We start from the raw sequence: 22,407 nt of genomic DNA, 5'->3' as shown, positions 1-22,407 counted from the left end.
TAAATTATATCAGTCTGTCTTTGCCAAACACTGAGATCTGAATTAGGACAGACAAAATTTAATTCTAGTATTTTGACATCATATGAAATCTCTGATTTCAAACTAGCTGTCTGTGTTCTTTTAAAATGTGCTAATCCTGAAAAACGTGAGCCCATAAATGTATGGAGAAAATTTAAGGTCCAAATAGTGGCTTTATTTATTTTTTAAAGGCTTCCAAGATGGTTCATATAAATGTGATCCTGCCCAAAGGCTATTTCTGTCTCTATAAGGTATCTAATGAGGTCTTCTGTTCAATCTGCAAAGGATGATAAAGCATTGCTGAATGGTTTTGTCCCAGATGCACTGTGAATAAGATGCCTGGTACAATAGATCAAAGCCCCCTTGAGGCATTATTATATGCATTTATTATGAAGCATTCAAAAGTGACAGTACACAAGTCACCAACAAAACAGCGGTTATTTCACGAAAATTATGGGGACGAGGGTGAGGTTCTCTACAGTATGCCAACAAAATGCAATTAAACAGATTATGTTGCTAAGAACAGTCTGCTTTGGGCTGATTTTGCATAATATATTCACTTAACTTGTACCCACATAACCAAATGTTTAACGGGTAGAAACGTTCAACTCAGTTTCCCATCTGAGGGTTGTGGATCATATTGCAGAAGTCCTCCAAAGGCAAGGCCTCTGTGTGTTAGGTGAGGCTGGGAGTTCGGCAGTGAGCGCCAAGTTCTTGCTGCTCCTAAGTGTCCTGGGTCCACGTGGATCCCTGTAGGACCACAAGAGACCTGAGCTGAGTGGCTCTCTGTACCAGTTCCCCCCTTTGCCTCTTAGGACAAATGATTCATTTGATTAAACAAAAAAGAAATCCAGATTTCACGCATCTCCTCCCACTGCTTTAGATGAGAGAAAAGGAAGAAAAGTGGCCTTGATCTTCCTAAAAAAGAGAGCTTTCTCTTTTCCTGAATCTTCAGACATTCCTCTCACAAATCCAGCGTTTTTTTATTTGGTAAAGACTTCCTCCATGTATCTGTCAGCTCTGAAAAGAGCTGAGAGAATGTAGATGTCAGTTCAAGAATGCAACCGTTTACTTAATCATGTGGCATTTTTTTAACTTTATTTTTTTTTTGAGAGAGTCAGAGAGAGTGTGCGCAACACTAGCAGGAGCATGGAGGAAGGGACAGTGAGAGAGGGCGAGAGAGAGAATCCCAAGCAGGCCCTGCGCCCTCAGTGCAGAACCCAATGCGGGGCTCCATTCGAGACTTGAATTCCCAAACCATGAAGATCATGACCTGAGCGGAAGTCAGATGTTTAACTGACTGAGCCTCCGAGGCACACCAGTCATTTAGCTGTTTAAGTCATATTGTCAGTGACCCTTTTTTAAAACCAAGATTTCTGTAAAACTTCTAAGATACTACAGATAAGGAAGGCCCATCTGGGTTCCAGCATGTGATAGATCTTCCTTGTTTATTTTTCCTGTATTGTTTCAGTTAACAAATTACTTCTTAATTTTAATTGATGAAGTTATTCTTATGTCTGAACTTTACTTTCCAAATCATACTTTGTGCTGTATACCTGAGGGCTGGTATGTGTGCTATAGTCCTTTTTTTATATCACCACTATTGTCTAGTTGTTTTTATAACCAAACGTGTGTAATATTTATAAATCCTTAAATAAATAATTTTACCAATGTGAAAGTGGTAAAGTATATTCTGTTTGGTAGTTATATCTGAATTTATGATATTTACTGTTAAATTAAGTCTTATAGTCCTAACACTGGGTGAGATAAGAAGTACAGTGATTCTTTTATGACTGTTTTGATTGTAGAAATCATCCTGAGTAGGGATTCTCATTTTTTAAATATTTTTTAAATACATTATTACCAATGGAAGATAAAGAGAAAATGTGACAGTTAAGTAAACTTGAAATGATTTTTAATGCTTTGTTTTTATAATTATATATTATGCTTTATTTGCAGGACCGTGTAAATGCATTAGAAACGGTAAGTTGGGGCATTTTCTTTCTCCTTTTGTCAGAATTACCGTTGTGTCTTGGTGTGGATTTCAGAGCACCCCTCACCCCACCCAAAGAAGCAATTCCAGAAAGCACTTCTAAAACTACATCTAGGATTGAAAGGGGAGAGACTAAGCTAAACTATACCTGAAAGGTAGGTGGATACACACCTTTAAAATGAAAATAATGGTAAAAAAAAAAAAACATCAAGAATGATGATACCAAGATGTCCTAAATTATGGAAAACATAATTAGTTTAAATGTAATCAATATCCTATCTGTTTGTTTCTATATTTCCCAGTCACTAAAAGGATTGGTTGACAAGAAGTGGAGATTGGGATCCTGCTTATACTTTGAGGTCCAGATAGTGAACCTCAGTATGTTTTGTTTTTAATTTTTTAATGTTATTTATTTTTGAGAGAGAGAGAGAGAGAGAGAGAGAGAGAGAGAGAGAGAGAGAGAGAGATGGAGTGTGAGCTGGGGAGGGACAGAGAGAGAGGGAGACACAGAATGAGAAGCAGGCTCCAGGCTCTGAGCTGTCAGCACAGAGCCCGATGCAGGGCTCGAACCCACAAACCGTGAGATCATGACCTGAGCCAAAGTTGGATGCTTAACCAACTGAGCCACCCAGGCACCCCAACCTCAGTATTTTTGTCCATTGTTTTTACCACTACCCAAATAATGTTAAAAGCTGGTCAGCCTTTTTCTCAATACTCTTACTTGCAGGAATCTACTATTAGGGAATACATTTCTTGAGGTGCATGACACATGCACTGCAATGTTTACTGTAAAATGATTTATTTGAAATGATTTTAGAGAAAAAGGGACAACCTCTTGTTTGACAATACAGTAATAAATGGTTAAAGTGTGGACTTTCCACCCAACATGCCACTATGGTTATGGAAAGGGCTTGTACTAAAAGACAAATTAAAAAATAAAATAAAATTGTGTCTACTTCAATAATAACATGTAATGATAGGCATATGAATAAAAAGTAGAAGAGATGTAGCAAAACTCATCAGTGACTTGTTAGACATGAGTTAGGGCTGTGATTTCATTCCTTTCTCTATTTTTTCAAGTTTTATAAAACATTATATTACTTTTATAAATAAACCTTTGTATAATGAAAACCATGTGAATTGAAAGAATGGTAGAATAAATTATGGTACCACCTTATGATGAAAGATTTTCAGCCATAAAAAGTCATATTTTTAAAAAGTAAATATTGCCATATTATGCTCCCCATAATATGGGAGCAGTATATAAAGTAGTATATATATTTATGTGTGTGAGGGGGAGTGTGATGCAAATATTGAGTATTTTGTGTTAAAAAAAGACTCAGAAAGCAAGCACACAAAATATTAAGAGTGGCTTGGGACTAGTGGTGATTTTTGTTTTTTCTTTCTATGTTTTTAATGAACAGGAAAAAAAAAAAAAAGAAGCCTTTCAACAATATGGCCAGTAAAGAATAAAATATTTATTTTGTGAGTGTGAGGTGGAGAGATGCTAATGGGGCACATTTTAGTCCTGTGTAAGCAAGTGATTTTGATTGACAGTGTCCAGACCCTAGTGGGTAAATAATCTATTCCTTAGATTTAACTGGGCCATTTGGAAATTACACTGACCTTCTCAGTTTCAGTATGATGACATTGTAGGTGAATAAAATGTTTAGTGTTCTTCCACATATATTTTACTTACTCTTAGGAAGTGTCTTGCCAACAGGATTTGGCTTGTGAATTAAACACTCTTTTTAAAAATATGAACAAAAATAGAAATTTTGAGTGTGAGGACTTGGGTTCAGCATATAAAATGCCACTTATACAACATTTAGCAAATCACTTGTTTCTTGATTCCCTCCTCTGTAAAAATAAAGATAACAATAATTAAACTTATTTTACCAAGTTGTGAGAATTAAGAGAGAAAATATATATGAACATGTTTAGGGCTAAACAAATGTTAGGTTATCATTATGTGATTGCTTATTATTTCTTATTTAATCATTTGCATTATACCAATATGCCATGCAAAACTTAAAATCATACAAGCAGAAACCAAAACCTATAAATTTTATTAGTATTTGCTAGTCTTTTTAATTTATCAATCTCTTTACTAAAAGTACTATGGAGTATGATCTTAGTAAGTACCTATTCTAAGCATTCCTTTAGGAATAAAGGTAAAAATAAAAAGTCATCATGAGAAAAATAAAATTGATTAAATGGACAGGGTTTTTTTACAGTGGCAGTTTTCTCAAGATGGTTTTAATTTGAAATAATTATCATAAGTAAAGCCATAAAAATGAAAATGCTCAGTAATAATGTTAATGCTCAAATATTATAAAGTCCTTTGACTTCATATGGCATTATAAGCAGCAGATTTAATACACTTGGTAGACTATTCAACTGGTAAAGTGTTTTATAGTTCATAAAATCAAATATGCTGAAAGTAATCTCAAGATCATTTATTATTCTCTCACAACTCAGCACTTAAACCGTAGAAAAGAATTGGTGGTCTACATTTGGTTGGGTTGGTATTAACATAAGATATTGGATGTAGGGTGTATGTTCTGGTAATACAAATATGCAAAAGTTCAAAACTTCATTGTTTCATTAGGAGATTTTAAAGGTTCAGTAGTTATAACAGCTGAAAATGAGATGGTCTTTTCATCATAATGAGCAACTTGAGATGACTTGTCCCCAGTGATCTATATACTTATGTAAGGATCATGTGTCTGTTTTTCCTCCTCTTCTTCAACTTTTCCCTCTCCTTCTTCACTAGCATGTAAGCTTCTTGGGTTAGAAAGTACTTTTTACTTGCAAATGCAACCCAGGGCCTATCAAACATTCCTGATATATACTGGACAATCAGTAAACATTTGTAGAATGGATGTCAAACTGTACATATGTGACACTCACATAAGGGTATGCGGGTTTACACAGAACCAGTCCCAATAGTTGAAGAAAAAAATTCCCCGGAAGTAAATCAATTTATTATTTTCCCCTAGCCTTTTTGGTTAGGTTTAAACTTTATTTGATGTTTCACAAAAGTTCTTAGGATCTTCATTAAAGTTTAATGTGAATTTTTTAGTAATGAACCAACTCTTAACCAAAATATAACAGGCTAATACCCCAAATAAAGCTAAGTAATTACCTAAAAAACAAATCTTGATGGAGAGCCCCAGTTGATGGGCCATGGATGAGACATAGCAGTGGATATTTATTGGGTACTATACAAGGCACTGTGTTGACAATGGAGGAGAAAAGGAAAAACTATAATCAGTTCTCCAAAGGAATTCGTACTTGAGAAGTTACTTACATGTAAATAAATTAATGATGTAAGATAAAGATACATTGTCTATACTACATGAAGGAAACACAATGCATTTTGTAGGAGCTTTTATAAAGAAAAAAAATTTTTAAAGAAAAATTATAAAATAAGACATCATGGTCCAGGTTCTAGGAAAAACCATGGATTTTGTACTTTGAGGACATGATGGAGGAGATTAGATTCATCTCTGAAAGTGGAGAATCAGGGTCAGGCAGAAAGAGCCAGAGAAGGCATTTATGTTGGGGCTGTAATTAAACTTTGAAGATAGTAAGAAACCAAAGGGTTTGTTAAAAGACAATTTTACCAAAAAAGTAAAATTATGAAATCATGACTCTTCTACAAATATGAAATGAAATCATGACAAATGAGTTTATTTAACTCTTTAATTAATGAGAGAATGAATAAAATGTTACTGAGGCTTAAAGGAGAAAAGAACCACACATAGGTAAGCACTAGAGTTCTGACATGCATTTAAATTAGATGCAAAACTGGTTTCTTCCATTGTGGAGGAAGGAAATAAGTTGAAACTCCCCCAGACAACATTTATTTGCAAGTCTATGAACAAGACTCATTTGCATTGCTATCAGTTATCTACAACACAGAGAGTTAAAGTGGTAGCACAGCTATTTATTCATTTTTATTTAGCTTTTATTTTGAGCATAAAATCTTCGTTAATGTTTTATTTATTTTTGAGAGAGTGCAAGCAAAGGAGGGGCAGAGAGAGGGTCACAGAGGATCTGAAGCGGGCTCTTTGCTGACAGCAGTGAACCCGATGTAGGGCTTGAACTCACGAACCATGAGATCGTGACCTGAGCCAATGTCTGACACTTAACTGACTGAGCCACCCAGGTGCCCCCATAAAGTGGTTTTAAATCAGGCCTTGTGTCACGGCAGATGTAGTGTGTAGGGATGCAAATGTCCTGCTCCTGATCCAAGATGCCTGTAACCACTTCCAGCCTTTAGATTTGCATTGTAATGAGACAAAAGAAAGGAAGAGAGAGCAGGTAATTTCCCTTTAGTAGACACTGGAATTTGAACATACTATTTCTGTCCATTTCCTTGGGCCAGAATTTTGTGGATGATTATAACTAGCTCTAGGATTCAAAAAGAGAACCAGATAAGGCATAGACTTTTGGAAGTTTCAAAGTAAACTTCTAATCCACTCAAGGTCAGAAAACAAACTAGAGTAGAAGTTATGAAATATATGGATATGAATAATAATAGTAACACTGTGTTATAAAATGTGTGTGATACAGCAAAAGTAGTATTTATGGGGCGACTTCATGGCTCACATCTTTAATTAGAAAAGAAGGATGAAAAATAATGAGCTTAGCACCCAGCATAAGAAATTAAAAGGATGGCACAAAAACCTAAAAAAAAAAAAAAAAAAAAAAAAAAAAAGAAAGAAAAAAGAAAAAGAAAGGAAAAAATAGAGAAAGGATTATAATTAATAGAAAGCAAACATGCAATATGCAAGCCCAGTAAAGATGGTTGTTTAAAAAGAAAAAAACAACCAATACCCAGCATGACTGATGGAGAAAAAAAAGAGAGTAGATACAAATGAATAATATTAGGAATGAAAAAGTGGATATTACTATAGCTATTTGAGAATTTAACCACATACCAGAGTATTGTGAATAATTTTGTAATCATATATTAGGAGAAATAACTAAATTCCCAGAAAAAAATTAATTTTCCAGAGTTAAGCAGAAATAACATGAATAGTGCCATAAGTAAATCTTTAAAAATAATAAAAAGTCTCATCAACAATTTTTAATCAATTAAGAATTTCTCTAGAAAGGGGCCACCAACCCCAAATAATTTTTTTAGAGAAGTTCTACCAAATATTATGGGAACAGATGATTTTAATTTTACAAAAACTCTTCCAGAAACTAGAAGAAGAGGGAACATGCCAAACTCATTATGAGTTGGCATAACCTTGGAGACAAAACCAGACATAGAAAGTATAAATAAGGGAAATTAAGGGACTTTTCACGCATTAACATGGATGCAAAAATATTATACACAAAATATTAGCAAAATAAATCCAGGAATGTATTCAAAGGAGAATTCATCATGAACAAACTGGGTTTATTCCAGGAATTCAGAGTTGGTTTAGTATTAGGAAATCAATCAATGTAATTCACCATATGACAGATTAAGGAGAAATAAATTTAATAAGATCATCTCAGTGGATGAATAAGAAGCATTTATTCTCATATCATTATCAAAACCTGTTTAGCAAACTTAGAAGGGAATTTACTTAATCTGAGTCATATAAAAAAAAATCAATGACAGACATTATCTTAGCGTTTTGAAAGTCCTCCTTTAAGACCAGGAACAAGGAAAGGATGCCCCATTCCACAGCTTCTGTTAGATACTATGCATGCAGTCCTAACCAAAGCAGTTAAACAGTTGTTATTTGCAAACAGTGTTGCTGTCTAAAAAGTTCTAGGAATTCATAGTTAAGAAAAATAGAGTTTAAGAAAGTCCATTCTCTTTCTAACTCCAGCAACAAGTACTAAGAAAATGTAACTAAAAGTGTACCAGTACAAAAGGAACAAAAAATACAAAATACATAGAAAAAAATCAAACAACAACAACAACAAAAATGCAAGTTCTTCACAGAGAAGATACTCCGGAATAGCCAAGATAGTTCTGAAGATGAGCAAGTTGGGGGTAGTTTTCGTACTATATATGAAATCTTATTAAAGCTATGAAAATTCAGGTAGTGTAGTCTTGGCACAGGAATATAAAAATAGGCCAGTGTAATCAAATATACGACCCATAAGCAGAAATACGTGTACATGGAAATGTGATGTCTGGTACAACTGGCATCCCTGATCAGGGAAATAAGGAGGGACTTTTCAATTGCTGGTATAGAAAAAAAGAAATTTAACCTCTATCTCAGATGCAAAACTTTAAAACAAAGTGTAGTTTAATATCTTCATGATCTTGGAACTTTGAAGGATTTCGGCGGGGGCGGGAGGGGGGATGACACTGAAAACGCAGATCCTAAAAGATGTGACTGATGTGACCACGCTAAAATTAAGAACTGCTGTAAGTCAAAAGACAACATAAAAATAGTGAAAAGAAAAGCCACACTTAAAATATATTTGTGGCAAAATATATAGCTGAGTAGCAGTTTGTATCCAAATCAAATTGTATCCAAATCTTATTGCCAACAAAGCAATTAGAAAAAGATAATCTAGATTTCAGAAATAAAAAAAGAAAAGTAAAAGAGGGTAAAAGATATGAGCAAGCATTTCGGTTGAAAAAGAAATATGTGAATATATTCAGCTTCATTAGTAAACAGGGAAATGCTAATTGAAATCACAAAGAATTGTCAATTTTCTTCAAACTGTGTGTATATATTTTATGTACTCTTTTGTATCTGACACATTTCGCCAAAAAAAAAAAAAAAAAAAAAGGAATGGGAACATGTTAACAGAACTTTTTTTTTTTTTTTTTAATTTTATGACAAAATGATTAATGCTGTCCCTGAGGGTAATGTTCAGAGATAGCTGGTGAGTTAGTCTCCAGACTGGAGTAAAATAACCCCTAGGAGTAGGCAGAGATTTTCCAAGGGGTCTTCAGACACAGATAGTTTTAAGAGAATCGATTTTTACATCCTCAGCTTCTACATGCATTTCAAGCAGAGTCCTAAAATGACCCTGCCTGAGGAGGCCACCGTACTTTTCCTAATCAACCTCCTCTCCCTTTACAAAAGAAAGGCCTATTCTTCACCCACCCAAGGTTCCATGATGCCAGATTCCCCCAGACACTTCAAGGTGCCAAACAAGGGGCAATTTATGATTTTGATGCCTTCGAGGCCTCCTCTAATCAAGTCACTAAGGTAAGGCTTCTTGTCCTTGTTAGTCATACATATATTTTTGATAAGATGGTTTATTAGATATATGTGGTATTGGGAATATATATTCTGAAATTGATATATATTGTTGATAGATGTTGCGGAGGAATAATGACAATTTTATTTAATGACCTCACCTCTTTTACCCCCCTACTATAATCAGGAACAAATGTATAGCTCCTGAGAACAAAACTGAGGGTTGGAAAGAAGTAATTGAAAGTGTCTTCTTTTATTCAGGTGACAAACTTTGGCCTGGCTCCATGCCTTATTTATCTGTCTTAGAATTATAATTCAAAAAGTGGTTGTCACAGAGCATATTAACACATTTATAGAACTGAAAAATCAAGTCTGACTTTTTTCTGCCAGAAAGTTAGCCTGATTTGGCTGATTGGTTTGACATAAGGACTAGCTTTGCCAATCTGCAACTCTAGGGTTTTAATGAAAATATATTTAATGCTAATATAAAAGTATTTTTTTAAGTTTATTTTTGAGAGAGGGAGAGCATGCATGTGTGCAAGTACATAAGCAGGGGGTGGGGGGGTCGGGGGTGGGACGGGGGGCGCAGAGAGGGAGAGAGAGAGAGAGAAAGAGTGAGAGAGAGAGAGAGAGAGGGAAAGAGAGGGAAAGAATCCTAAGCAGGCTCTGTGTTATCAGCACAGACCCTGACGCTGGGCTCAAACTCACGAACCGTGAGATCATGACCTGAGCTGAAATCAAGAGTCAGATGCTTAACCTACTGAGCCACCCAGGCACCCCTAAAACAAAAGTATTAAAAATGTATACTGAGAGAATGGTATTAATATTAATATTTTTAGTTTTCTTCATACTTTCTTCATATGTAGAATTCAGCGAAATGCCTCTAAGTGAAAAAAACAGTTGTAGTCATTTGATAAGTCTTGGTAAATAAAGCCTCTTTCATATACCTTCCAAAACAAAGTGAGTGACTTTAATAACTACATTACAGTCCTTTGGCAAGTCAAGTAGTTTCTAATTCTTTGCTTTCAACAAAACTGAAAGAGGACCTAATCAAGCTGATAGATCATTAAAATTAATTTTTGATGACAGATCACTATGTAATATTTGCCATAAAACTAGGAAGGCAACTGAGTGACATTGTTATAACAAAACCACTTTCATTCTCACGTACTGTTACATGTGAACAAGATTTCTCAGTGATTAAATCTACAGAAACAAACAAACAAAAAAGAAATAGAAGTGAAATGGATTCCTGTCTTATTCAAGCAAAAGTTAGCACTTACTTATGGATACATGAACTAATTGAGTACAAGAGAAAAGTAGGCAGTATCCATCCATTAAGGGATATACTTTTGGAAGCTTTGGAGTCCTTATACATTTTACATTAATATTTCTTCTCAAAAACTTTAATATACCTAATATTAGTTATAATGAGAATTCAGGCAATAAAAATATGTAACACTTAAAGCATTATGGTCACAGGGAATTTTAAAAATCAGTTTTCTCTATATATACATTTTTGTTACAGACAAGGATGAAGTATGATAGGATAACCAATACAAAAGACTTCCAAACATAAGTATATTTTATATTAGGAGAAAACTCTGTTGGGGAAAATAGATGGGAAATAAATTCAAAGGGCAAAGGAATAATATAAAATGTCTGTCTTCTAAAGAGGATCTAATTTAGTTATTCTGTCAATGGGTAAATGGTGGTAACAAATTACTGAAGTATTTAAAGTTTGCTGGATACGTTTATGTGAGTAATATAAGAGTTTTATTTGAAAATGTCAGTATTTACAATATTCCGGAAATTTCATCCTCTGCAACTACCTAAATTTATGACGAAAACATTTGGAAAACCTTGAAATGTGTATGGGGGGGGGGGGTGGGGAGGGATAAGGTAGATACATAGTTTAAAAAATTATTTCGAGAGTATTTACTCAAAATTTTGAAAATCATTGACTTAGAGCAAATGTGTAATTATGTAGCTATAATTTCTCAGTGTTTAATCAGCTTCTCAAATCCAAGTGACCTAAAACAATCCAATGTCCCTTGTTTTCAATGTATACTTAAAGAGATGATATAACTTACAGGATAAATCCTAATATGTAGCAATATGGAGAAATATATACATAAATTTACCTATATTGGGAAAAATTACAAAACGCTGGGAAACTCTTAGAAATATAGGTTTTATTCAAAAAGAAAAAAGAAAGCTGTTGGATCCTTTAGCACACCCCTAAAGGATTCATTCAGGTAATATTAGTGGTAACAGATTTGAACCATGCACACCAGTTGATCTTCAAGAGTACAAGAGAATGCCAGTATGTCTCCGTGGAAATTACCAAGTAACGCTATATTCTCTCCCTTCACACATCTGCCAAAACAGTAGACAATTGCCATTGGAGTTTTTATTTTTAATTATTTCCATCCCACCTGGAGCCAGCACTGGTTGTACTTCATCCTACTACATGTGTGATCCACTCTTCAAGCACTTAAGTTGTTGAAGAAGCACCATTGTTCTTTGTTAGAACACCAAATTCAGCTCTACGCCACTTAGGAATATATGGTGCCAATAGAGTTAACGTACTTACTGAAGTGTCCTGGTTAAGCTCAGGAAGTAACTGACTTGAGTATGTAAATCTGGCCAAATAACTGTTAATTATTTGCAATGCTTCTTCTAAGTATTTGTAAGAATCTTAAAGCTAAGTAAAACTTGCCTTTATCTCTTTATAAAGCCAGAACTTGCTGTTTCAAAACCAAAGATCAAGCTAGGTTCATTTTTGGTTTTGCCAAGACTATGAGCCTCTCATTGAAGTTGCCTGAAAGGTTTAGTCAAATTGGCTTTACACCAAATAAAACGCAGTGTGCTCTGTACAGTTTTGACCCAGAATCAGGTGAATCTCAGCAGTTTTGGCTGAGCTACATTGTAAAATTTTGGATTTGTTCAAACTTGACACTTCCTGGGAACCCATTCAAACTGAAACCGGAAAAAGGTTTTGCACAAACCCTGTCCTAGCCCGTTCTGCCAAGTTTCCCACTGCTCTAATGTTAGTCTACCTTCTGTATATTCGCATTGAGGGCAAACGGAAATATCCTCATGAATCTCTCATGAGGGATCTTGGTTGAAACAATCTAGACATTCTCCTTTCGCCACCTTGTCCCAAAATACAGAGCCTGTTTTCTGCATTAGTCAGTATTAAAATATGTACGTTTTCCAATAATGGGGTCATCTTCAAAGGGTTAAATTTCTAAAACATGTCTGTATTTAAGGTCAAAGGAAGAAAATGCTACTCAAACAAATAGGCTGTTTATTAAGAGTTGCAACCTTGTGGCAAAAGGTGATGACCAATTTAAAAATGTAAGACTTCCTTCAGCCTGCAAAAACGGTTTCTTACAGCCCTGTCAAATTTCTCATAAACACGGTGACATAGGGAAAGTGTCATTGAGAAATTATATAATGAATGCAGCTTCACCAGCAGATGAATTTAATATTATCAAATTGCTCAGTGTTTGGAGGTCAGACTGACAGCTTCATATTTGATGCTGATAAGTAGTCATACTGCCTAACTGCCTTGCTAGGCAATGTGTTTCATAGCCCCACTCTAAATACTATCAGTAACATAGTGCATCCTCAGAAAGAAGCTCTTGCTTTATATAGAGAAGATAATATGAGTGTATATTACAAAACACGATGGAAGTAGCTTTCTGAAAAAATATAATACATATAAGAAATGCTTTCTGTTTTCTTCAAGAGAGCACATATGGGTAAAATCTCCGAGTAGTAGTGTATTAAGTTTTGTTGTTTTTTTTTTTTTAAAGATCCTACCTTAACTATAAAACAAAATATTTGTATTATACCCTTAATATGTAGCTGGTGGGAATAGTATATCTTACATGTTTGAAGTAGCCTTTAAATAAAAAGCTGATTTGGGGGATTTTTATTTTGTGCATCTAATTTTAACAAATTACAGACAAGTTTTAGCTGAAAATTATTATGTGCCTAGTTTAAATGATGATGATATGGTAAAAATAGTATCTGATTCAGAGTCAGAAAAGCTAGGTTCTGGTCATATCTCTATCATGGCCAGGCATGTGAGCCTGGGCAATGTGTTTAACCTCTCTCATTTTTAATTTTCTTATTTTTTTTTTAATGATTGGGCTGGGCTAGGTGATATCTAGAAGCTCCCCTCCCTAATAGGTTCTGGTCTAATCTAAAAGGAATTAAAATTCTGGCCTTCAAAATTTCTGACCTACCAATAGTTGCTATCAAACAATTTACTTCACTCAATCATAAGATATTATATAACAGGTACTTGTTGAATCCCTACCGTGTCTCTCTAATTTCCTATGGAGATAGCAGATTAAGTCCCTGCTGCCATTTTAGATAACATTCCACCTGGAAGGAGTCTTAGAGATCCTTTTGAAAACCCCTCACCCTGCAGGCCAGAGAAGTTGATGAATTGCCAAGTGGCAAAACTAGGGCTAGAATTCAGGTGTCCTGATCAGTGACACAGTGTTCTTTCCATTCCACATACTCCTCTTGTGACTCGTAAGAGCAATGAAGACATGATTAAGGAACACTTGACAAGTGTCTAGTGAATGTGCAGAACGAAAAAGAAGGAAATCAACAGCTAGATCCCGTGTCTTTCTTGAGCAGGGCAAGAAGTGGACTTATACATAGGACATTGACATTCCTGGACCATATGTAGGATTGTCAGAATATGCCCTCAACTTATTGGTAAATAGAGTTTTATAAAGCACCTTTGAACTAGTTTTCTTCCTTTTGAATCTTGAAGAAAAGGGTTGGCATGCCTCGTTCGCATTACTAGTTCTGTCTTGAGCTTGCTCAGTGATGCTCAGTGCCTCAGTGGATCTGTTTTATTTTATGCATCCACATACCAACTCTAATTCTACTTACACAAGTGTTTATAAAGTTTATTTAGGGCTTTTAACAAACTTTGATCTCAGATGAAAGGCTGGAGAGAGCATAAATTGTCACTATTAGCACTATTAATATAAATATCCAAAGTGGTCTTATGTTAATTATTTAACATTAGTGAATGATTTCAACCTATCATTGCCCCCAATTACATTATATTTGAACATCAAACGGTAAAAGGCCAAACCATCAAAATAGCCCTTCCCTCATTATTCTCTTTAAGCTCTCTGTTCCTAATTATTTTTGCGTGGCTGGTGTTACGTAAATGGTTTTCTGAAGCTTTTTCGGTGCTTTTCACTACTATCCTCTCACCGTCTACCTATCCACAGCAAAGGCCAGTGAGACATATCCTTGACTTGTCATCAGACATGAACCAGATTGTCTAAAACACATTAAATAGAAACTCACTGACAAAACACCTGGAGTCAATGAAGTACTCCCTTTACATCTTTTCAGAGAACTTCCTGTTTTCATCCCTTGCATTTCTCTATTATTTCTAACTCAGAACTTGTTTTGTTCTGTAATACCTCAAAAGTCCTCATTACACATTAGTTTTCCTTGAAGAAGAGTGTATTTGCAGGTGAGTGAGAGGGAAAGGCAAAAAGGCAGGTAACCTCCAAATGTCTTAGAGAATGATTAGGATTTGGTAGACTGGGAGTTAGAAGATCTAGTTGTGAGCCCTGGCTCTATCACAGCGACAACTCACTTCACTCCTCTGAGCCTAATTTCTATTATCTATAAAGTGAGCCCAATTATTGGCCTGCTTGTCTCACTGTTTTGTTGAGAAGAGCAAATGAGATAATCGATGGGAAAGTCCTTTTCTCATTTTTAAAAATATTCCTCCATTACGGGTGTGTTACTTTCACCAGTCACAGAAGCAGGATATATATGGACTGGAAAGTTTGGGCTCATTAATCAGGACATTCGAATTTTTGTCTGAGTTTCACCACACAGGTTATATGTCTAAGTACTCTATATCATATGAAGTTTACCTCCAAAATTCAATTCAATTGTGTCAAACTTTGGCTCTGAGACATGTGGGTTTACAGATCTTAATAATCCTAACAATTTTAGTTCAACATGCTCCCACCCCCAGATTTGGTTGACCTGGGGTAGGACTCAGTATTTTTTACAGCTCCCCCAGATGATTCTAATTTGAAGTCATGTTTGAGAATCCCTGATTTTGGTCATTGTCAACATGACCTTTAAGAATATGCCTTATGATTCATCCCCTCCAGCCTGGAGCTACTCTCCCTTCGTGTCTATCGGAGTTTGTTCTATTCATTTCCACTGAATTAATTCCATGCCATTTCTACTATAGTATCATATATTCTGTCTCCAGTATTTCTTCTTTCTAATCTACCAAAACCGTTGTAAGATTCTTTCTCAGGCATTGTTTTCTTTAATTTTCAAGTATCTTACTGAAATTTAAATTTGTCAGACTTAACGTGAAGGGCAAATTTATCCAGTCATGAATTTGCCAAATGACTAATTCTCTTATCTTAACAAATTGTAACAAACTGGCCAGTGGAAAAAAAACATTTTTGGAAGCTATATGAACAGTTACAAAACAAATAAGTTGTTTTGTAAATCAACATATTGGGAAAATTGGCTTTTTAATCCGTTTGCTTTTGGCCTCTTGACTAAGGTTATATAAACTACCTGCCTTCCTCATTTCTTCTTGTTTCTCCTTTTACTACCTTTGTATTAATCCCCTTTGTAGCATCACATTCATTACCTTTGAATCGTTTCTCCATTCAGCATGTGACAACCAGATAGATACTCCATGTGAAGGATTGAGTGTGAAACACGTCTTCTTACAAGGCAGTGTTGTGCAAGCGGTTCATGAATTATCACACTTCCCATCAGACCACCTAGAAGCAGTTCAGGAAGGCTCAAAGGGAAGAGAAATTAGGCACTACATGCTTGAAGAGGATTCTGAGAGGTGCTATAATCTTCAGTATATCATCAGGGTTAGTTGGACCCAATCTTGAGTTTCAGTTCCTTTGGTAAGGATTGATTTTTTTTTTTTTTTACTTTTATTCTTTCTTAAATATCTTCCAAAGAATAAAGAGAAAGTTTCCTCATTTTTAAAAGGGAAAACACTGATTCTGTCTTGCAAATACCGTATGGATCTATTGAACCATGTTATAAATCTAAGATACATAATGGATCTTGGTGAGCTTATTTTCGTGAAGCATTTTCCTACTTCATCATCCTTGGAATTATTCTATATGTTATCCATCAATCGTTCCCAGCTATGCTAGAAAAAAACTAAAATAGTATGAAAGTGGAGGAATAATGGAATCACACAGAAGGATTTGTAGTAAGTGAACTAAGTCATTACTATTATATAATATTTCAGTTTTCTTACTGTGCTGTCCAAAGTCTATCAAGAAATGAAGAGATTTTACCCTACTTGCACTTTACCAAGTTAGTCTGACACACTCTGATGGATGGTAGAAGACATGAGACAAAAGACTTTGTTACTCATGGCACAGTGGGCTCCGTGAGCTACATACATATTTGCAACTTCTCTTTGCCTCTGAGGTCCCACAGGGACCATATGGACATGGGTCTAGGTGGACATTGCACATGCAGTGAATCTGTGTTATAGCTAAGGAACCCTGAGGTTACGCAACCCCCAATCTTTATAAAAAAGAGCTACAAGAAATGCTACACAACCTTTGTCCCAGGGAAATGCTACATCTATTTGCTTTACAAATATCCTTGAAAATCTGGGATAAAAGCTATCATAAGACATTGTAGCAGTGCCATGGAGAAGTTCCTCCCAAATGTTATATTATCTTTCAAGAAGAAGCTTTGTAGTGTTTTCTTATTATTACTTTTATTGAATGCAGGTTGAGAATTCAGAATCTCTCATTTCTCTCATAATGACAAAGAGAAGGAAACTGACAGAGGAAGACATTTCAGTTATTAGATGAATCAGAAAATGAATATAAAGAGACAGACAGCAGCACTCTAGAAACTAGTGATGATGGTGAAATTGATTATATAAGCAAAAAACCAGAATATGTATCTTCAAATGATAATATCCTAGATGAATTTTCCAAACTGAAGAATCGATGAATGAAGAATGTATTTTTAAGGACAAAAAGGAAATAGGATACTCTCATCCAGTTAGTTATTCAACAAGAAGAACTTCATCGTGCAATATTTTGCAACAAGAAGCTGGACCAGCCCATTTTTCTAAAAGAATGTATTCAGTAGGCTTTCATCTTGCATTCCTGTGTATTTACTTCATATGGTTCCTAAGTGGGCAAACGTTGAAAGCAGATTGTATAAAAATGTGATTGGAAGGAGGAGATCATACAGAAAAGAAACTTTTCATTGGATTGACCATCCTAATTGATGCTTATAGATATAAAAAATGAAAAAAAATTGCAATTATGTAGTGAAAAGATAGCTTTATCAATTTAAAAAAATAGGGGCTGTCAATACTTTTAGAAGTATTGTGTTTTGAAGATGCAAGTGCAAGAATAATGAACCAGAAGTAATGATAAACTAGAACTTGTTGGAAATATATCTGAAATTCGGAATCAATATTTATAAGATGGGTATTTTCCAGAATCGTGAATGACAGTTAATCAGAAGTCCATTGTATTCATACCTTTAAAACCAGGAGAATATATAACATGCTTAAATTCTTACTAAAATTTCCAACAAAGTTATTCTTCACTGTTATCTGTTATTTAAATGTTAATGTCTGAAATTCGGAATCAATATTTATAAGATGGGTATTTTCCAGAATCATGAATGACAGTTAATCAGAAGCCCGTTGTATTCATACCTTTAAAACCAGGAGAATATATAATATGCTTAAATTCTTACTAAAATTTCCAACAAAGTTATTCTTCACTGTTAATCTGTTTTTTAAATATTCTCTAAATTATTTATCAAATAAGTAAAATACTGTTTTTAAAACTTTACTTATTGGACCAGAGTAAATGGCGATGACTAATTTTTCACGTTTACTAAAGATTAAGGAGAAGTAAATTGTTGTGTTCCACGACCTGGAAGCAAAGTGCCATTCTATATTCTCTTTTGTTTGTTTGTTTGTTTGTTTGTTTGTTTTACAAATGAATTTCCTGTTCCCCTGGTGTGTCAATTGCGACTTACTTCAAATGATATTACAGTAAATTTGATAGACCCAGGTTGACTATCAATAGGTATTTTGTTTGCATGTCCAGAAAGCTCCTTTAAGTCATTGGATTCCCTCTAAGTTTAAGAGATAGAGAACATATTTATATGTAAAGTAGTGTTCTGCATGACTTTGTGATGTACCTATGTCTGCACCTTCTTAGAAATAATATAGACCAGATCTCTCACCTTTAGCCTCCAACTAAAGTTGGTGATGAGGGTGAGGCAGGTAAAGGCAATGTAAGGAATACAAAAAACTTCAAATTTTGTCTTTCTGACTGGTACTTCTCCTGGGTATCCTGTCCTAGTATATCCCAAGAAAATGTAGGGAGCAGGAATTTTCAAAGAAAAAGTAGAATACCTTTCTCACGTAACTTGATTTATTGTCGCAACATCACTATTTCTTTTAGAATGTATCCCAGAACTCCTGGCACACCCATATTCACTTGAGAGCATAGGAGATCATTCCCAAGTCTAATATAAATTATCTCCTCTTTTACATTAGCATATTTTTAAATTACCATTGCATGTATACAGTTACTGGATGACTGAGAAGTAACTACAGGACCAAATTCAGTACGTATTTATTGGGTAGCTGTTATGTTTTAATACCAAAGAGCCCAAAAATAGTAATGTATAGTCCCTATGTTTAAAATTTCCCAGTTTAATGGTAAAAAAAAAAAAAAAAAAAAAAGTCTGTTAATGAGACATTACAATGTAATATACATATGTCTCGCTATTGCCCTAATAACTTATTTTCATTCAGGAACTGAAAGAGTATGCTTGAACTAAATCTGGGCAGCTTCAGCAGAATGAAGTCTGATGTAGTGATGTTATGTAGTTTGATTTGCACACAGTAAGTGCTCAGTGATTCTTGTTGCCTAAAAGAAAGACATATGTCTCATCCAGTTTCTGTATAACAAATCCTCTGAAATCCTGCCTAATTTCGAGTATTGCATGTTTTCTGGAGTTTTTATAGCATACCTTTAAATGTCCAGAGTCATGTGGTTTGGGTTACTTCTGTTTTTTTGTTTTTTAAATGTGTCCAGTAGAGCCTGCGGAACTTGTTCCTTTTAGTTGAGTATGTTAAAATGAAGTCGGGGGAGGGAGACTAAGTTCAAAATTTCAAATTGTTTTGGCAAGACCAACTCCTTTTCATACTAACCACGAGGCCACAAAGCTTCATTGTTGTCCAGTTAAATGAATGCATGGCTTTCATTTGGAAAAAAGAAAAAAAAAAAAAACCTTCTAGAAATTCCAGTTTCAGGAAAACAATTGGTTGTGGCAAATGTCAGATGAATTTGCTCACCGAATAATATTGTCAGCTGTTTTATGCCCACTGGTTTTCATAGCCCATCTTTTTCAGCCTGCGGCATAAAATTGAGAAACTGGTTGGCTTTAGTTAAAAATATATACTTCTGCTCACATATACCCCATCTGTGCCCTCTTGCCCTTCAGTTCACCATTCAAAACATAGCTTAACAGGGCATCTCAAACATACTTAAAGTTCACCTCTAACATTAGTCATTGAGGTGAGCTATCTGCTCAAATGTATTGCTCTAACTTAAAATTATTGGTACTTTGAACTAAGTATGGCCTGGCAGTTGGGATTCCTTAAGAGATGGTTCAGTTGAGTTTTCAATGGTTTTAAAATATTCTAGATACTCTCTGCTTCTGCCTGCTTTGGCAGCAGTCAGCCAGGGAATGCTTTGTACAAGATCCAAAAGAGTGTTTCTAAGTGTTCAAAAAAGGATTAATTATGAAAGCAAACTCTAAAAGTATACGCAGGGTTGATCTCAGTTATTTTGAATTAAGTCTCAAAGCCACAATGATAAAAATAAAATACCTTGCCTGATTTCTATTTAGATCTGATCTGCCTGTCACCAGAAACTCATCCATATAGGGGATTAACTGTTCACATGCTCTTTCAAAATCCAAGTGCTGTGTGTGGAGTAATGGAAAATGATTAATTTATTTTGTCATTCTCTTTGAGAACACAAGACATCTCTTAAAAAGAAAATAACCCTTTATTTTGAGAACAGAGAAGATTAATTATATTCACCTCACCAGTGTGCTTTTAAGTAAATTAGCCTGGACCCTACCTCAACCAGAACAATTATCTTTCCTTATCAGTGATCCACGTCAGGATCCTCTGTTCCCTGTTAAATACAGAAGAGGCAAATGTGATTGCCTGCTTTAGCGTGTCTTGAGGCCTTGGGAGGAAGGCTTTGCAGTATTCAGGGAAATGATTAGCATTTCTCGGTATCTGCCCTGTGTCAGGTTGTACCCTTCCCAGCCTGGTGTGGCTAAGCCCTTGCCGGGCTCACCCACAGGAAGCAGGGTGCTCTCCACACCACAGGCTTCCTGCTTCAGCTTATTAGGTCCACAAAAAGATCTTACTCTCATCTTCCTGTCTCTAACTCTGTCTATACCTTTTAACTCACCTTTATGGTACCTCATTTTTCTCCCAGTTCTATTTCTTGTTATATTTCTTTAATTTTGAGTCTATCTAGAAATATTCTCTACCCCTCAGAAACAGTCAGTCATTAAATTCTACCTTTACAAAGTATTTTTCTTTCCACATTTCTGAGTTCTAACTGTGCCTTTATTAGTCTTTGGGTTGAGAAGGGTTTTTTTCAGAAAACTGAAATATATTATGTATGATACTAAGTACTCAGCACTAGAAATATAACGAAAAATACACTCCTGCTTTTAAGGTATTTGCTGTCTACTAAAGGAGACAAGCAAACACAAAGGAAATGATTAGACACATGACAGGAGACATGTGTGCATTGGAAGCACTGAGTATGGGCACCTAACCCAGACTTTAGGGGAGCCTTTCACGAAATGATAACCACTATTACCATTGGAACAACACCTAGTGTTTACTGAGTGCTTACTAGTATCCCACCCTGCTCTAGGCACTTTCCATGTGCTAATGTATTTGGTCCTTAACTATAATTCTACACATTCCTATTTATAATTGAGGAAACTGAGTGCCAATGCAGAGGAATCTGGGAACTTCCCTAGGGAAACATAGCCAGTAGGTGACTAAATCAGGATTTCATCTCAGGCAGACTGGCTCAAGAGCTCCTTCTCTGAACTGCCACATTAGAGAAGGTAGTGACCAAGCCAAGTCTTGCAGGAGAATCAGTGAGCTAATTTAAGCAGTGTGTAGAGAACATTCAGACAGATGGGCTTCATGTGCAAAGTCATGATGGCACAGAAGCTTTGTGGAGAGAAAAAGTATGGAGTAACATTCATGTAATAGAACCAGAAGCTAATTAGAAATATTTAGATGAAGGGAAATTATATATATATTAAGGACAATTATAAAGTGAAAAAAGATGAAAAGCAATTCTTTGCCTGCTTTTGGAAGTATCTGTTCTAAAAAATACAAAATGATAAATATTTGGAATTTTTTGATGGGGCAAACACCTAAAAAGATAAAAATGTCCATCTTCCTGTTTTTCTTCTGCAATTATTAGTTTGGCTTTCTACTGTAAAAAAGTAAAGGTATTTCTACCCCACACATGTTCTTGGGTCATTCTTGAGAGTTAATATTAACTCCTAAAATCCCATATGTGATTTTCTCCTTATTTTACTTTCTCTTTATAAAACGATTTTTCCTATTCATTCCAACCTTTTAAGCTTAAAAATCAGGTCCCAACCTACTGTGGAAAGAAGTTAAAGCTTAAACAGCTAAAGCTATAACCAGAAGGTCTCTTAGAGATTTTTATATCCTACTTTCCCATTTTCCTGATTGGGAAACTGAAGCCCATGGGATAAATGATTTTCCTGGATCACGCAACTGGTTATGGCAAACCTGGGATAGAACCTTGTACCTCCTGTTTTCTAATCAGTGAACTTTGCCACTGTATCTTGCTGCTTGCTGTCTGACCTCAGACAGAAAACTACCACAATAAAAATGTTATCAGATTAATCTATATAACCTATCATCGTTATTAGAGATGATTAGAGATTATTAGAGATGTTAATGGTTAGACATCATTATTATTACAGTCAGAAAGTATGTTTTCGAGATGTTAGAGTATTTTGGGTAAATCAAGAACTTTTTGTATGACACCAGTCACTTTCCAGGGATATGGTGTATTCTCT

General features: G+C 35.1%; 1 protein-coding gene across 7 annotated transcripts in view; it reads left to right on the top strand.

Moving 5' to 3' along the window:
* The window catches only part of CEP128 (centrosomal protein 128), a 383,316-nt gene that overhangs the window by 327,727 nt on the left and 33,182 nt on the right, over positions 1 to 22,407 (top strand). For 6 of the 7 annotated variants that reach the window (XR_008417279.1, XM_053889680.1, XM_053889681.1 and 3 more), the window contains one exon: positions 1,978 to 2,001. The exons of the other annotated variant lie outside the window; for it this stretch is intronic. Coding sequence is in view for 5 of the 6 variants with exons in the window: in XM_053889680.1 (XP_053745655.1) it covers positions 1,978 to 2,001 (24 nt within the window). In the remaining variant the exon portion in view is untranslated. The remainder of the gene's footprint in view (positions 1 to 1,977; positions 2,002 to 22,407) is intronic. 7 annotated transcript variants of the gene reach the window in all.

The sequence above is a fragment of the Panthera pardus genome, unplaced genomic scaffold, assembly GCF_024362965.1.
Source record: "Panthera pardus isolate Hobbes unplaced genomic scaffold, ASM2436296v1 HiC_scaffold_24, whole genome shotgun sequence".
NCBI lineage: Eukaryota > Metazoa > Chordata > Mammalia > Carnivora > Felidae > Panthera > Panthera pardus.
Note: the sequence above shows the minus strand (reverse complement) of the source record. Positions and strands in the feature narration are given on the sequence as shown.